We start from the raw sequence: 18,928 nt of genomic DNA on the forward strand, positions 1-18,928 counted from the left end.
TCTAATTCCCACTAGGGCTTCTGGTCTTCCCGCCAACCTTAAGATTGGATGGGCAGGTCCATTAATTAGTTTAATTACTCTCTCAATTGGCCATTGACAGGTCGGCAGGCGCATAGTTGATTTTTCTGCACCCCCGTCTACCTGAAAATTTAAATGGAGCATGGTGACATTGGGAGTTCCACCCGACATCACTGCGCATCATTTTACATGTCGGCAAGCAGGCCCCGCACCCCCCACCAGGAAAATCCTGCCCATTGAGTTTGTTTATTTTTCCCAGGATTACTAATAAAGTAGGGATTATGAAAGGGCCTTATTTTTAGAAGGGGTAAAGTTCAAAAGACATAGTGATACAATGAAAATTTGCATTCAAAGAGGAAAATATGAATAAAGGAAGAGAAGACTGTTGGTAAAAACAGGAGAGATTCTAAGATCTAAAGCCTCCAGCCTGTAAGCCTCAAGCCGCTGTCTGCAAGGACCCAGAGCTGAAGGAAACTAGTTTTGAATGCGACTGTCCAGGGTGTGCTTTGCCAGGGGTCTGTTGAAATCTATGTGTTTACTCTTACCTTAACGGAAGTGTAACTAGGAGTCAGATTAATTAGGGGATTTTTGTAGTTATAATAGTGATAATTTTTTTGACATATGATTGTGCTTACAATCTTTCTTGTATTAATAAATGTTTAATTTAGTTTTATAAAAAACCTCTTGAGGCTCAGTGGCCTTATTATAACTGAACTCAAAGCCTGCATCTCAAAACAAGCAATTGCAAAAATTGGTTATGACAGTTGTTTCAAGTTTCCCTATGGGATTTGAACAACTCAGCATTTACCAATGGCTGTATCATAATCGGGCTGAAAGGCCTAATCCTGCTCCTATTTCCTTTGTTCCTATTCCTACTCTTCAAGCACCCTTTCAAATGTAAGACACCCAAGATTTGGATCTCAAAGCCACACACCGAGGGACAGATATTATCTAACTCTCCAGCCAAAATTGTCAGAATCCTCATCTTACATTTCCAGGTCCCCTTACCCACATGGGTACCGTCCCCCTTCCCACCCCCTCTTGCGTGCTGTCTAATAAAAAACTTCCATGTGCGCGGGAGAGAGAGGGTTAACGATGGCTCATGTAGCAAAGTGCAGGTCGGAAGTGAAACAGAGGAGCCAAGATGCTATTCATTTTCCTCCTCTGCCTGATTTTGGATTGGCACATCAAGAGGACAAAAAGAGAGACCAGAAAGGATTACTGAGGAGCTGAATTAACACGTGACTTGCAATGGATGGAGTGACATCATGGTTTCATTACCTATTTCACTGTCACATTAAGTATCACAACATGTTTTGATCAATAGGTTGGCTTGCTCTTCTTACCTTGGGTGACCTTGTTAAATCACTAAAGTTCTTGCAGTGGTCAGTGGCCATGTGAGGGGTTGTAGGAGTAACACCACCAGGGCCAATTCTTTCCATTTTGCCTACACTGTGCCATATCTTTACCTTTGAGTGCAATAGCTGACTCCTTCCTTCTCCAAATCTTACAGGGAAAATTTCTGTAGAAATTCTGTATCATCGAATTTTGCAGCTGCTGAACTTGAATTCATTTATTGTGTGTGGATACTCTCTTCTTCCTCCCTTCAGAAATCCTCTCGATGGCATTAATAGTTTTTAAGACTGCAACAATTGTTATTTCTCAAATTCTTTTCCTTAGTGTTGAGTTGCCAATCACTGGTTGGTAAACTGCTTCCATTATGCTGAGTAAACTGACTCTAAGAAGGTCCCTTTGGTGAGGTTAGGTCTTCCAGGTGGGTAGATGTCATTGAGGAAAAGTCCCACCAACCTATGTTGCTGTTTCTTTTGATCTGTCAGCCTGTAGCTATATCGATGTTATTTTTGTTTGTTTTGCATGGAAACTATCTAATCAGAATGATTAGATTATTTTCCAAGTAACACAGTATTTATTTCCTTAACATCTTTTCCTATGTCTTCTATGCAACATACCTGATTTATGATACAAGTTTTAAGAAATTCTTCCCTTCTCTAATAATTTTAATTTGTAGAAATATGTAGAATGTTGTAAAAAACACAATAGAGTTGGTTTTCTGAGTGCCTTCGGTGTGGTTAGTAATGCAGGTGTGCCCTGATTCATGGGTATTCTAGGCGCCCTGTGGAGAGACTATTTGGCAGCTACATTTCAGTACAATAGCGTAGTGGTACCTTTATGCTGGAAGTACGCTTCTTCATTTTTTCCAAATAAATGAGGTATCCAAGGTTGCCAGCCTATGTTTTCGAATACAAAATCATTTAAATGCTGCAAGTTTCAAGTACTACATTCAATTTTCGTACGTTAGGTGTATATTTGTGCTTTTTTCCCCCAGTCAACTCAGTGTTTGAAGGGGGTTTATATATGGGTGTAATTTTATGACAGTGGGATTTTATGGTCCTGCCGAAGTCAATGGAATTTAGAATAGCTCGCTGTATTTTACAGCCCCATGCCCGCTGCTACAGGGCTGTAAAATTTTGGTCAATGGGTTTTGATGCACCTACCCAGGCTATGAAGCAGTTCCATGGATATCCCTACTGAAATCTCTCTATATTTATGCTGTTGGATTATTGTTCAAAGCAAATATTTAATGGAATTTCTGTTGAATCAAGTGCTATTTAAAGGAGTCAATGTTTCAAAAATGATTTGCAGCTTTTTCTCTGAGGATGCAACAGATGAGCATATACATGGATTTTATAAGGATGCTAGCAGAACATTAAACCCATACAGAATTTTTATGCAGCGTCTCTCAACTGTACAGCAGATGTTTAGGAGAGTGGTGCGGTCCACTGGCTTGCTGTGAACCAACATCTGACAAGGCTTTACATCATTGCAGTGCATCCTGGAGAAAGTGGCAGCTCCAGGAACATCTTGATTTTTTTCCCACTCTAAGCGAGATCGAGGTAAATAAATAAATTCAATGTGGAAAGAATGAATGAAGCTCGGCAGGTCTTGAGGGCCTTTTAGAGATGTCCATGTTATTTTTATTCTGTCACAGGATGTGGTCTTCGCTGGCTAGGCCAGCATTTATTGCCTGTCCCTTGTTGCCCTTGAGAAGGTGGTGGTGAGCTGCCTTCTTGAACTGCTGCAGTCCATGTGGTGTAGGTACACCGACAGTTCTGTTACGAAGCAAGTTCCAGGATTTTGATCCAGCGACAGTGAAGAAACGGTGATATATTTCCAAGTCAGGGTGGTAAGTGACTTGGAGGGTAACTTCCAGGTGGTGGTGTTCCCATCTATCTACTGTCCTTGTCCTTCTAGATGGTAGTTGTCATGGGTTTGGAAAGTGCTGTCTAAGCAGTCTTGGTGAATTACTACAGTGCATTTTGTAAATGATACACACTGCTGCTACTGTGCGTCGGTGGTGGAGGAAGTTACTGTTTGTGTATGTGGTGCCAATCAAGCGGACTGCTTTGTCCTGGACGGTGTCAAGCTTCTTGAGAGTAGTGGGAACTGCACTTATTCAGGCGTGGGGAGTATTCCATCACACTCCAGACTTGTGTCTTGTAGATGGTGGGCAGGATTTTTGGGAATCAGGCTTGTCGCACGATTCCTAGCCTCTCACCTGCTCTAGTAGCCACAATATTTATATGAACTGAAACTGTCCAGTTCAGTTTCTGGTCAATGGTATCCCCTGGGAATGTTGATAGTTTATGATTCAGTGACGGTAATGCCATTGAATGTCAAGGGGTGATAGTTAGATTCTCTTGGGAGTTCAGCTCTTTTGTCCATGTTTGAGCCAAGGCTGTAATGAGGTCAGGAGCTGAATGACCCTCGCGGAACCCAAACTGGGCATCAGTGAGCAGGTTATTGCTAAACAATGCTGCTTGATTGCACTGTTGATGACCTCTTGCATTACTTTCGTTATGATCGAGAGTAGACTGATGGGACGGTAATTGGTCGGGTTGGATTTGTCCTGCTTTTTGCATACAGGACATATCTGAGCAATTTTCCACATAGTCCGGTAGATGCCAGTGTGGTAGCTGTACTGGAACAGCTTGGCTAGGGGCACGGCAAGTTCTGGAGCACAAGTCTTTAGTGCTATTGTCGGAATATTGTCTGGGCCCACAGCCTTTGCAGTATACAGTGCCTTCAGCCGTTTCTTGGTACCACGTGGAGTGAATCGAATTGGCTGAAGACTGGCGTCTGTGATGCTGGGGACCTCTGGAGGAGGCCGGGATGGATCATCCACTTGGGATTTCTGGCTGAAGATTGTAGCAAATGCTTCAGCTTTATCTTATGCACTGATGTGCTGGGCTCCCCCATCATTGTGGATGGGGATATTTGTGGAGCCTCCTCTTCCAGTGAGTTGTTTAATTGTCCACCACCATTTACGACTGGGTGTGGCAGGACTGCAGAGCTTAGACCTGATCCGTTGGTTGTGGAATCACTTAGCTCTGTCTATCACTTGCTGCTTATGCTGTTTGGCATGCAAATAGTCCTGTGTTATAGTTTCACCAGCTTGACACGTCATTTTTTTGGTATGCCTGGTACTGCTCTTGGCATGCCCTCCTGCACTCTTCATTGTCAACCAGTTTGTCATGCAGATTGCAAAGTACACAGGGAAGCAAGTTGAAAGGTCTAGAGGAAATTCAATTAACTCTCTCCTGGAGATTTAAGCATCCTTCTGCCAGTTTCAGTGAAGTAGCAGTTGATTGGACTGCTTTACTTCAAAGCAGCAGCACCGAGAAGTAACCTGTACCTCTGTGCAGAAGCCTTCAAATTTTAAAAAGTTGCTTTGTTTTGTATCCTCCTAGGACTTAGCACCCTGCAAAGATTGCCGCCTCCATTCCAAGAAGTTTACACTTGCTGAGTGCAACAATATAAATCTCATGCTCCAGGTCTTCAGAAAAAGTGTTAATTTAGGGAAAGAAAAGGTTGTGCTATCTTTTGGAAATAGTTGCAATAAATCATTGGAATCACTGATGCAATGGCAGCTTTTGTTTGATTATCTTACAGAACAATAGGAACATATACTATACTGATATTCAGGTTCATGATTATGATGTGATGGCTAGCTACAAGCAGCAATGTGTTTACTTAGACCATAGAGAATTTGGTCAGAGGAGGCTGCCATTTGATAGTTTAGACTTCAAACAAATATTGGTGTATACACCTGTCAAAGTGTTTTTAATGAATTTGGCTCTCAGCGTCTAATAGCTCAAACTACTGAACTTGCTTTATGTTGTCATGGGTCTGCACTTCAAAGTTAGGAGTAACATCAGCAACTTCTGTAGCATCTTCTAGGACATGCATCATCGATCTTTTCTGGGATAGTAAAGTTATGGAGTACACAGCATACTACCACAATTCTGAAAACGATTAGCATGTACTACAGGGCATGAACTTTCTAGGCTGTCTCCTTCCAGGGCCTCACCATTCTCAAGAGCCACACGTCTCTGGAGGACCATGTTATGGAGCATGCAGCATACCGTCACAATGACCAAGACCCTTGCAGTAGGGTATTGGAGGGTGCCACCCAACTGGTACAGTGCATCTTCAGAAGGCTGATGGCATGCTCGGTAGTGGCTTTGGTTGATCGACTCTATGCCCCTATCTGGGGTGCCCGGAGAGGGGTCAGTAGCCATGTCTTCAAGCAATATCCCTTGTCCCCTATGATCTAAGCATGCAGTTTGGGGCTTGCAGTGAAGATCTGAGGTAGCGTGGACTGGCGCAGGATGAAGGAGTCAAGCCAGCTGCCAGGAAAGCAAACACGCACATGGAGGAAGCTCTCATTTTGGCCACAGACCAGTTGGATGTTGAGGGAGTGGAAGCCCTTCCTACTGATGAAACTCACCGCAGTGGTGTGCAATTAAGGTCCACAGCTGATGTTTGGAAGGAACCAGAAATGAAGAAGCTCAAGGGGAAAGTGACTTTGACAGCTAGTGGCAGGACATGGTGACCAGTGTTGCAAGGTGCAAGGTCTTTGGTGATGAGGCGTCAGATCTCTGGGGCCATCTGCCTGGCGAGTCTCAGTCTTCCGCAGCACTGGGTCTTGGCCATCTCCAGCTAGCGTCATCTACGGCAATGGATCCTGTGTTGAGGGTATGCCCTCTGTTGCCGTCCTGCCTCTCTTTCTTTTCCTATCCCTCCTGCTGCTTGGGGCTCTGCCTTTCCTGTGGAGGGTGTTGCCTCTTCTTGCCACCAGTTCCAAAAGCTGACAGCCATGCTTCCATTGCCAATTGCAGCCTTCCTTTTGGACAGGTAGCTGTCCTATTGTGACTCGTGGCCTTTCCCCCTGCTCTTCTGCCCCACAATGTCAGGGAGGGTGAGGACTCCAAGTGCTAAGTGCTCATTCTCCCTGCTACTTGTATTGTGCCAAGTGCACTATCCAAATGTCAAGTCCCCCTCTCATAGGACTGGGGTGATGTCCTGGGATAGCCATGACTGACCTCCCATGCTGTACCCACCTCACTTCCACTGCTCAGCAAAAGACAGCTCTGAATCCCATGTTTCCCCCTTCAAAATTGAGCCTTTACCTTTAACAGCTTCACAAGTATTTTAGTTGGCCTCAGTTGGGAGGTGAGCGGGATTGTTGTCTCGCCCTCCCCCTGCCCTGATGAACATTGAGAATGACATCTGGGAATGGGAGCAACATTTCAAAACTGACATGTCAGCCAGCATATTTTTGGGAACACTCCCATCTCTGTTCCTGACCTAGAGGGGCCCATAAATTCAACCCAGGGTCTCAGAAATGCTTAAGGGCAGAGTGAAAACATAGGCCTGGAAGTTTGAGCATCTAAAATGTTGTCACACCTGAATTAATTTGCTTAAGGTGCACAAGATATTGGACCACAAGCCTCATCACCAAGCAGTGAGTTGTGGACACAGGCAGCTCACCGGCAAAGGGCACTGAAAATTGGGTCAATGCAACATCAGCGGTTGCCCTCAGGTTAGCCCTTTGAGGGGAATGGGAAGGGGGAAAACTGGGAAGAGCTGATGGAGGGACAGGTGGTGGGTGGTGGATGGCGATAGAGAATAGGAAGATTGGGATGATGTATAGAGGTCAGAATCAGGGTACAGTGGGCAAGGTCGGGTTTATGAAGGGTGACTGAGGCTGGAACTGGGGGGATTAGTCAAGTACTCAAGGTCATGATTGGGGGCTAATTGATGCTGGATCGAGGTGGGGGAGAATTAGTCAAGGTCAGGCTTAGGAGAATGATCATGAAGAGTTGGATATCTGGGTGACTGTTTTGGTCTGTTGGGCCTCCTGCTGCTGACTATGTTCAAGTCAATCCAATATTATAAGGGACTTTAAACGGATATTAGTTCTTTTATCTGAATCTTCTAATTGCCTAATGCCAGTTTCATGCATGGGCACCGGGTACCTAATTTGTCTGCACCAATATGTCAGGTGGCACACTGCCAGCTTGTAATGAGGGTGCACAGAGAGTCTGACAGAGTAGTAGTTTGGAGGCTGCTTAGCATCCAATAAATGGGCACTGTCTATTTGAATTTCTAAGCCATACATTGCTATGTCAGGATACTTCAGCAAATTGTTCTTGGTTTTGTGAAAAAGGGCCATTACAAAAAGATATCAACAGGAATTGGTCAATCTGATTATCCAAAAATTACATTCAAAATAGTATGAACAGAATGCTTAGAGATAATTGGCAAAGGTCACATAAAAGGATATTTTGCCCTTGCAAGCTTGTACTCATTACATTACATTTTTCCTTATAATCTTTCACATACACAGGTACTCGAAATGGATTGACAAATTTAAATGCTAGAGAGATGCACGGAGATAACTATTTATCACCATGCAGTTAATAATGGGTGAGATTAGATAAAAATACACAAATTAGACAAAGTAGATAGAAGGATTTGTGGCAGGGGTAAGCAGCTGAGTATGTTAGGAAACGGACACTTATTGGGAAAGGTGCCTCCTGGCACATAATGGGAATTCATGGGAAACATTTGAAACACTAAGACTGTGCACAGGAGGTAACTATATCAACTGAACATATTTAATACATACCATTAATATGCCATTAATGCACACCTGGTGAGGTTATTAAACTTATGTGGCATTACAGCTTTATCTGGTAACGCAATTAGCATTAATGCAAGGCAGAACCTTTTGCAAGGCATCCTGAGGAACCAGTCTCAACATCTGGTGATTGCAGAAACCACCTCTGGAGCACTCACTTCATTGATAGTGCTCGTTTGAACTATTGGCAAAGAACAGGTAGGCCCAAACCATTTAGATATTGTATCTGCTGGATGCAACTGTGCCTCAATGATATAAGGCAAGCTCCTTATATCTTAAAACAATGTGAATTCCACCTTTTTGCAGAACCTTGACAGTGGGGTCAATATGCAAGATCATGGTCATTGTCAACCAATAAAAAAATGTTGGGACAATTTTCATTTGGATGTCTTGTTTTTGCTGGAAAATAGCATAACAGACAAACAAAAGTTTTTAAAAACATGTCTAGCCTAATGACTGCCTGAGGTCTGGCGGACTTAATTTTCAAGCTGGCCTGGGAATGGATGGCCAGTGTTCCTGCTTGAAACAGCTGAGATTTATTTCACTATTTAGACTGGCGTCCCAAGCTCAATGTAGGACCTTAATGCAATTACTGTGGGTCAATGGGTGGGAGATGTAAGGCACAAGCATCTCCTGTTGGCCCTTCATATGAAGCAACCTAACCAGTCGTCCTTAAAGGGACCACTGCTGGCCACTCCAAAACTGTTTTTTCCTTTACTTTTGTGAAGTCAGAAAGAGCAGTACTGTTCCTCCTGGTTCAACATAAATATTCTGATCCACTGCTACTCCTGCATGGTTCCCACCTGAGGCTGAACAGTGGGTTTGGTGTAGGAGCAAGCCAAATAGCTTGTAGCACCTGTCTGGCACTCATACGTCACTGGCTGCATGTTAATGAGACCCAACTATCAAAATGTTACTGGTATCTTGCTGCTGCAAACAAACACACCAAATAAAAATTGTTCACATTACTTTTTGATCTGGGTCTTCTCTTCAGCATCTGTGAGTAACAGGCACTATGGAGTATTAATGGTCGAATTAGGCAATTTGGAGCGTATTAAGCACATTGTAGACATTGCGCTTCTGTGTCTGTTATTATAAGGAACTGTCACCAGATGCGCTGGCATGATCATTGGATTATTGGTCCTATGTTTGTTTGGAATGGGCAAAATACAAAGCATAGAATAAAAAGGGGAAAAAAACATTGATTCTTGAAACAGTCCTCTCAAATTAACATTTTCAATATTAAGAAAAAAAATTACTAATCCAAAATATACATTCCTCGATCTGCTTACCTGTCTGGGAAATTGATCTTTTTACATAACTGGTAGTGCTGTGACGCTTGCTTGCAATCATGAAAGGATCTGGCACTGAATCTGCAAGAAGAGGTTGAATATTTTTATTATTGTAAAGCTAATGTTCATCAAGGACTGCTGTAAAGAAAATAAGAATAATGAATAAACTCCAACATTGGCACAAAGAAGCACTTACTTGACAAAATATGGGCTGTGTGAGACAAATCCTTCATGTTATACATGCTAATTTATATCACCTTGTTACTGATAAATAACAAAGTGGATATATGTGTTAATTTATTTAAATATTTTATATTTCACATGGTCCATTCTTTTGTTATTAACAACTTTTACATAAGAATAAAAGATAACTTTCAAAAACTGATCTCCAATTTTACTACTTAAAAAAGAAATAACAAGCTATTTCTCAAGGTTCCCGTCCTGAATGTAGCCCAAGTTGTTTAATCCGTTATTGCTTATTATACGCCTGCAATTCAGGAGACCATTGTTATTATACTAGGTTTCAGAAATTAATAATCCCACTTTATAATATTTGATAATGAAATAAGTTTCAAATTGTTATTGGGTATCATAAAGGATCAGTGGTTGTGGTGACTCTTAAAGTCAAAGCTTGTTTGTATTTCAGATTGATCTACTAATCCCTCAACCAGTGAAATACAATAATAATGAGTAGAATTTATAAATTGGTTCTGGATGTATTTTGTCTGATGTAAGGGAATTAGCCCAAAGGAGTTCATGAAATCCAATTCATTGGCACAGTAAAGCTGCTAAAATACATAATATCTGTAGAGAAATATTGAAAAAAGGGGTGACAAAGTGATGGGCTCTTGCACATATTAGGAAAAATTCCTTTTAAAATTTAGAGTGTAGTGTCAGTGGTAACAACCTGATTATATTTGGGGCTGTGAGTAGCTGTTCTTTCTGACAGTGACAGAAAATGCAGGTTGTGTAGTAAAAGTAACATTAACACCATATTAACGCACAATTAATATGCTACTAGATAAAACATAGGTGCAAAAACACGTCTTTCTGCAAACATTTCTGTTAATGTAAACAATAAAAGTACATATGGGTATGGACCTCCAGCCACATAACAACATTTTATTGCATTATTCTTGTAGACTATCACTTAAAGAAGTAAGTAAAGTGAAACAATATCAGTCATTATACTAATCACTGTTCTCTTCACTTGATCACTGAGGTTATTTTTCACTCATTTTCTTATTTGTTCAACTAGAGATTTCTGTGCAAGTTTTGCAAAATATTTCTGGCTTCACTTTCACATTTTCTTTATTGACCTCTTTGCCCGTCCCTCCACCTCGGGTTGGAAAACAAACAAGAAAGAAATTTTCCGAAATTTTTGGTGATACAACTGTTAAGGCAACATCTAGAAGGTGAGCAAGAGTCATCCAAGGTAATTGACCCTCCAAATTTATTTTTTGGAAGATTACAAATGAAAATGTTCAGCACCAACAAGTGGCTAAAAATGTATCCAAAACATTTAAAGTACACATTTGGGGCTGAATTTTTATCTGGGTGCGTAAAATTGCTGTGTGGTCGGGGCTGGCAGGAACCTGGAGGGAGTCCCGTTCCTTAAATTTCACCCTGAAAACTCACCGGTGGGGGAGTGTGAAATTCTGGCCCTGATTTTCACATATGGATGGGGTGTGCAGTTTTTGAGCTGTGAAAACGCGCAGATTGGGTTTTCCTGAGCCCAGAGGAAGATTCTGCTCCAGCTCTTAAAAAAAATGCAAAAATGTGATGGTTCAATTCTTATTTTTTGGAAAAAGTTCTTTCTCCAGTTTAACTGCTGACCTTAACTGCTGTTGCCATGCTTACTCCTTCAGCTCTGAGGGTGAGCTGTGAAGTTCAAACTGGCTACAGTCATTATCAATGCAGCTCCATGGTTATTCAACAGAACATGCACAGGAATTCCCACTTGAAGTTTGGCTGTAAATACAGTATGTAATATGGGGGTGGGGGGTGGATTGGACTCCAATATTTTACTGCAAAAACTTCTGAATTCAGTTTATCTGTCTGAAACATTGTGAATCAAAACTGTGAAAGAGAGACTATAAATATTCTAACTATTTAAAAAATGTAGTCCGAAATAGTATTACAAACATCTAATACACAATCACAAATACCTGATACAGTCACAAGCACCCGAAGCACAATCACAACCATGCTACAGTCAACTCTTATTACACGGTTATGGCACACAATGAAATGAAGAGCTTCCCCTGAAATAAGAATAGACAAGCTCTTTGTTTAACAAACTACATTGCAGCATGCACTTCCCCACACCAAATGCAGCTGTACCTTCAAACCCCAGTGGAGTTGGGTCACTCTTTATTTCATATCTCTTAGCTTTAACATCTGGCCCAGAAAGTGATCCTGTTGCAGAGGCATGAAAACATATTAAGAACAGCCTGAGATAATATCGCCATAATTCATTCTTTTATTATTCATTCCTTATAACAAATAGACCAGCACAGATTTAGTTAATATAAGTAGCAGCAGTGCCTGATATATAACCTGGAACTAAGAAAGGTACATTGTGCTTGATGTTTATATGACCGATGTTTATTCCTCAGAGATGTTTTAGCTAAGACATTGATTAGTGGTAGAATGCTTCTTGTTATTAATAAAAAGCTGAAAAGGCAAATATTTTAATGTGAGCCACATGAGCAGAAGCATATGATCTGCTGTAAACAAGAATTCTCTTTTGAGTTCATGCACTGCTATGGCCCATACCATCATTGAACTGTTATTGCTTAAAAGAGACACCTTAGTGAGGAAAAGGTTCAAAGTACCCCACCTGAAAAAAAAAATTATCCTAGAATTCTGAAAAGCCTCTCGGATGAAAGTCAGAATTTTTTCTTCCTGTTTTTCATTTCTAATTTTTGTTTATTTATGTTTATTTCCACTATTACTTTTCTTACTTGATGCCCAATGCACCAAATCAAATGAATTGCAAATCTCTGACACAACTTCTGATGCCACATAGATCAGGAAATCTAGCACAATAAGGATGACACCTGCAAGATGCATCTAGGGATGGGAAATGGACCTTAGGATTCATCTACATAAATATTAGTGAGTTGCTGTGTTAGTTCACAGGTAATTCCTTGGAGGGGTTTGGGAGATGACTGGAAAATGGGAAATCACAGGCCAGCAGTAATGCTGTAGAGGCAGGAGCACTCCTGCTCATCTTGGCTCCCCAGTAAGGGAATTTTAAAAAAAGAAACTTTCTACTCTTCGGTTCCTTCCAGTGCTCTCCTTAGGACTGCTGACTAGGCTCTGTAAACCTAGAAACACTGAGCCACTATATACCAAATTTAGCATCAAGATCCTAAAACAATCCCTGCTATTCAAGATGCCCAATGCCCATTTTAGGTGGGTGCTCTTGAAACTTCGGGAAAGGGATCAGGTGTAAGGAATCATGCTTGGAAATTAGTCCACTGAACTCCTATATTTAAGCCAGAAATATGGAATAATGAGGTTTAATTTCTCCTACAGATTGACTGGAAGAAAGTGAAAAATCTAGTGAGGGTGCATTCATTTTTAATTGTCTTTTCACCTCATTTTCTTATTTTAAAGCCCCCTCCCCTTCATGGGACTTTTTTCCATATATAAACAATTACAATTGGAATTCAGAATAATAGTGTTCCATTTGCAGAAAGATGCATATCTAGGTTACCAGGCTGTCCTACTTAAGGTTTTACATTATGACTGGTCAGTAGCCACAGGACTATTTAAATTAAATCTTGGACCCAGCTGACATCTATGCTACCCAGAGACCAAGTTTCACCAATACCAACTAGATCACCTTAAGGAGTGAGACAAAAAAGGTTAGGGATGTCCCTTTCCACATTGGTCAAGCGAGCTTTCTAGCAGGTCAATCTTTGAACAGTGTCCATGGATATAAGAATGGATAGCATCAATCTTGTGTGTTTAGCAGAATCAAACAACAGTCTGTGTGTATAGAGTAGGAGTCAAATGCAATTGAAGTCACATGAACCCAGCGGTAGATGGTACATGTAAGGCTTTAATTTCGTGATCACAGCTATGTTTCTGGATGAATCAGGTGAGAGTAGGGATAAATGTCACAGTACTCTTTCATAAGATCATAAGCAATAGAAGCAGGAGTAGGCCATTTGGCTCATAGAGCCTGCTCTGCCATTTGTTAAGATCATGGCTGATCTGATTATGGCCTTAATTCCACTTTCCTCTCTGTTCCCCACAACCTTTGACTCCATTGTCAATCAAAATTGGTCTAACTCAGCCTTGAGTATATTCAAAGACTCAGCCTCCACTGTTCTCTGTGGAAGAAAATTACAAAGGCTAATGATCCTTTGAGAAAAAAAGCCCCTCCTCATCTCTGTCTTAAATGGGAGACCTCTTATCTGTAAATTGTGTTCCTTAGTTCTAGATTCCCCCAAAAGAGGAAGCATCCTCTTAGCATCCACCTTGCCAAGGCCCCTCAGAATCTTATATGTTTCAAAATGATCACCTCCCATTCTTCCAAACTCCAGTGGGTGTAGGCCCAACCTATTCAACCTTTCCCCATAAGACAACCCCTTCATCCCAAAAATCAACCTAGTGAACCTTCTCTGAACTGCTTCCAATGCAAGGATATTCCTCCTTAAGGAGACCGAAACTGTACACAGTACTCCAGGTGTGGTATCACCAATGCCCGGTACAGTTGTGGCAAGACTACTTTTATACTCCACCTCCATAAGACCATAAGACATAGGAGCAGAAATTGGCCATTCGGCCCATCAAGTCTGCTCCGCCATTCAATTATGGCTGATAAGTTTCTCAACCCCATTCTCCCCGTAACCTTTGATCCCCTTACCAATCAAGAACCTATCTATCTCAGTCTTAAATACACTCAATGACCTGGCCTCCATAGCCTTCTGTGGCAATGAATTCCATAGATTCACCACTCTCTGGCTAAAGAAGTTTCTCCTCATCTCTGTTCTAAAAGGTCTTCCCTTTACTCTGAGGCTGTGCCCTCAGGTCCTAGTCTCTTCTATTAATGGAAACATCTTCCCGACGTCCACTCTATCCAGGCCTTTAAGTGTTCTGAAAGTTTCAATCAGATTCCCCCTCATCCTTCTAAATTCCATTGAGTATAGACCCAGAGTCCTCAAACGTTCCTCATATGTTAAGCCTTTCATTCCTGGGATCGTTCTTGTGAACCTCCTCTGGACCCTCTCCAGGGCCAGAACATCCTTCCTGATACGGGGCCCAAAATTGCTCACAATATTCTAAATGTGGTCTGACCAGAGCCTTATAAAGCCTCAACAGCACATCCCTGCTTTTATATTCTAGTCCTCTCGAAATAAATGCCAACATTGCATTTGCCTTCCTAACTACCGACTCAACCTGCAAGTTAACCTTAAGAGAATCCTGGAATAGGACTCCCAAGTCCCTTTGCACTCCAGACTTCTGAATTCTCTCCCCATTTAGAAGATAGTCTATGCCTCTATTCTTCCTACCAAAGCGCATGACCTCACACTTCCCCACACTGTATTCCACCTGCCACCTCTTTGCCCATTCTCCTAACCTGTCCAAATCCTTCTGCAGCCTCCCTGCCTCCTCAATACTACCTGTCCCTCCACTTATCTTTGTATCATCTGCAAACTTAGCCAAGATGCCCTCAGTTCCTTCATCTAGATCATTAATGTATAAAGTGAAAAGTTGTGGTCCCAACATTGACCCCTGCAGAACTCCACTAGTCACCAGCCGCCATCTGGAGAAGGACCCCCTTATCCCCACTCTCTGCATCCTGCCAGACAGCCAATCTTCTATCCATGCTAGTACCTTGCCTCTAACACCATGGGCTCTTATCTTACTGAGCAGCCTCCTGTGCAGCACCTTGTCAAAGGCCTTCTGGAAGTCCAAGTAGATAACATCCATTGGCTCTCATTTGTCTAACCTACTCATCACCTTCTCAAAGAATTCTAACAGATTTGTCAGGCATGACCTCCCCTTGATGAAACCATGCTGACTTTGCCCGATTTTACCATGCAATTCCATGTATCCTGAAATTTCATCCTTAATGATCGACTCTAAAATCCTACCAACAATGACCGAGGTCAGGCTAATCAGCCTGTAATTTCCCGTCTTTTGCCTCACTCCCTTCTTAAACAGGGGGGTTACAATAGCGATTTTCCAGTCCTCTCGGACCCTCCCTGACTCAAGTGATTCCTGAAAGATCACCAGTAACGCCTCCACTATCTCTTCAGCTATCTCCTTCAGAACTCTGGGGTGTAATCCATCTGATCCAGGTGATTTATCCACCTTCAGACCTTACCGTTTTCCTAGCACCTTCTCCTTGGTAATGGCCACCATACTCACCTCCCTGGCAATAAAGATCAACATTGTATTTGCCTTCCTAATTACTTGCTGTTACTACATTTTAACTCTTTGTGATTCATGTACAAGGACACCTAGATCCCTCTGAATTGCTGCATTCTGCAGTCTCTCCCCGTTTAAATAATATTCTGCTTTTCTATTTTCCTGAAAAAGTGGACAGTCTCACATTTTCCCACAACATACTTGCTCTACCAAATTTTTGCCTACTCACTTAATCTATCTGCATCCCTTTGCAGACTTTTTGTATCCTTCTCATGACTTACTTTCCGACCTATCTTTGTATTATCAGCAAATTTGGCTAGAGTACCGGTATTCCCATCATACATATCATTGATATATCATGATTTCCATCATACACATCATTGATAAGTTGTTGGAGCTCCAGGAATGATCCCTGCGGCACTCCACGAGTTACAGTTTACCAACCTGAAAATGATCCATTTATCCCAACTCTCTGCTTTCTGTTAGTTAGCCAATCCTTTATCCATGCTAATATATGAGCTCTTACCTTGAGCACTAATCATTTATATGACACCTTTTCAAATCCCTTTTGGAAATCCAAATACACTACATCTATTTTATCCCTTTATCCACCATGTTTGTTACATCCTCAAAGAACTCTAATGAATTTGTCAAACACAATTTCCCCTTCATGAAAACATGTTAAATCTGCCTGATTGTATTATTATTTTCTAAATGTCCTGCTACTATCTCCTTAATAAGGAAACCTCTCATTTTCCCAATGACAGATGTTAAACTAACTAGCCTACATTTTCCTGCTCTCTGTCTCCCTCCTTTCTTGGACAGCGATGTTACATTTGTGGTTTTCCAATCAGCTGGGACTTTGCAGAATCTAAGGAATTTTGGAAGCTTACAACCAAAGCATTCATTATCTCTGCCCCCACTTCCTTTAAGACCCAAGGATGCAGGCCTATGGGTCCAGGAGATTTGTCAGCCTTTAGTCCCATTTGTTTTCCTGGTACTTTTTCTCTAATGATTCTGATTGTTTTAAATAACAACTGTGCCACATAAGTGCCAGGCAATGACCATCTCCAACAAGAGAGAATGTAACCATCTTCCAATATCAATAACCTGTAGGTTATCATTTACCAGAAACTGAATTGGACTAGCCATATAAATACTGTGGCTACAAGAGCAGGTCAGAGGCTGGGAATTCTGTGGAGAGTAACTCAGCTCCTGACTCCCCAAAGCCTGTCCACCATCTACAAGGCACAAGTCAGGAGTGCGATGGAATACTCTCCACCTGTCTGGATGAGTGCAGCTCCCACAACACTCAAGAAATTCAACACCATCTAGGAAAAAGCAGCTTGCTTGATTTTGGCATCCCATCTACCACTAATACACAGTGGCAGCAGTGTGTACCATCTACAAGATGCACTGCAGCAACTCACCAAGGCTCCTTCAACAGCACCTCCCAAACTTGCAACCTGTACCATCTAGCAGGCAAGAGCAGCAGATGCATGGGGATACCACCACCTGCGAGTTCCCCTCCCAACCACACACCATCCTGACATGGAACTAAATCACTGTACCTACACCACATGGACCACAGCAGTTTAAGTAGGTGGCTCACCACCCACTTCTCAAGGCAAATTAGGGATGGGCAATAAATACTGGCCTAGCCAGAGAGGCCCACATTTCTATGAACAAATTAAAAAAAATTCCTCCCTCTCTTTTGCCCCCTGGTTTTCTACCATTCTTGGGATGCTTTTTGTGTGAAGATACTATGAAGACAGATACAAAATAATTCTTCAAAATCTTGGCTATTTCCTTGTTTCCCATTATCACTTCCCCAGTCTCACTCTCTAACGTTCACTTTCGCTTCTCTTTTCTTTTTTAAATACTTGTAGACGCTGTTATGGTCTGTTTTTATATTTCTTGTTAGTTTTCTCTCATTCTCCCATTTCTTGATCTTTATTTATTTTGTCATCCTTTGCATTTTTAAAAAGGTTTCTCAATATTCTGGCCTACAACTAATCTTTGCAGCATTGTACACCTTTTCTTTCAATTCTTTAATCAGGGAGAGGTGTTGCACCCTTCTCGTAGAGTCTTTCTTTCTCAGTGGAATATATCTTTGTTGACAGTTATGAAATGTCTCCTTAATTGCCTGTCATTTCTTCTCTACCATCTCACCTTTTAACCTATTTTCCCATTTTACTTTCGCCATCTGTCTTCATACCCTTGTAATTGCCTTTATTTAAGTTTAAGGCACTAGTTTCAGACCAAAATTTCTTACCATCAAACTGAATGTGAAATTTTATCATGCTATGATCACTCTTACCTAGAGGGTCCTTTACTACTAAGTCATTAATTAATTCTGTCTCATTATACAGTTCCAGGTCTAAAATAGCATGTTCCCTGGTTGGTTCCAGAATGTATTATTCTAAGAAACTGTCCCAAATACACTCTATGAACTCATTCCTTAGACAATCTGATTTGTCCAATCTTGATGAAAATTTAAATCTCCCATCATTACTGCAGTGTCTTTCTTACAAGCCCCCATTATTTCTTGTTTTATACTCCATCCTAGCGTGTAGTTACTAGCACTCCAACCATTGATTTCTTTCCTTTGCTATTTCTTATCTTTTATTTCTTCAGTGTTTTACCTCTGAGCCATGACCAGAGTTGTATGCTATTGTTTGCGTGTGGTCTACGTTTCGCAGCACAGTTCAGAAGAAATAAAAGGCCAATCACAGTGGATTGCATGTCAAAATTTGCATACCACATAACCATACAGCTGTGGCATAAATGGATATGCTAACAGCACTGTGGGTTTACCTACACCATATGGGTTGCAGCAGTTCCAAGAAGGCAGCTCGAGGGCAATTAGGGATGAGTAATAAATGCTGGCCTAGCTAGTGATGCCCAGATCCTATGGAAGAATTTTTTTTAAAGTGTCACAAATTTCTGGAATATATCACTGAAATAGTAAACAAATTTAGTTACAATTTAAATTCACATTATGATTATCTTTCAGTAAACAGGCACTATGCAAATATATAGTATAGAATGAAATAAGCTGATAACTGCAATCATATAAGTGAAAGAGTAAGGAATCAGCTGGTTACAAAGAAAATCGCTGATAATGCAACATTTAAGCACAGTTTATACTGAGAACACTAATATGAATTCAGATTAATAGATAATTCAGATTTGAAGCTCCATACATAAAGATTGCACTGAA

General features: G+C 41.4%; 1 protein-coding gene across 1 annotated transcript in view; it reads right to left on the reverse strand.

The window, feature by feature from the left end:
* Positions 1-18,928, reverse strand: part of mcf2l2 (MCF.2 cell line derived transforming sequence-like 2) — a 273,896-nt gene that overhangs the window by 17,573 nt on the left and 237,395 nt on the right. Inside the window, 3 exon segments of the mRNA XM_041204959.1 lie at positions 9,316-9,396; positions 11,484-11,579; positions 11,659-11,733. Coding sequence (XP_041060893.1) covers positions 9,316-9,396; positions 11,484-11,579; positions 11,659-11,733 — 252 coding nt within the window.

This window comes from Carcharodon carcharias, chromosome 2 (assembly GCF_017639515.1).
Source record: "Carcharodon carcharias isolate sCarCar2 chromosome 2, sCarCar2.pri, whole genome shotgun sequence".
NCBI classification, from domain to species: Eukaryota; Metazoa; Chordata; class Chondrichthyes; order Lamniformes; family Lamnidae; genus Carcharodon; species Carcharodon carcharias.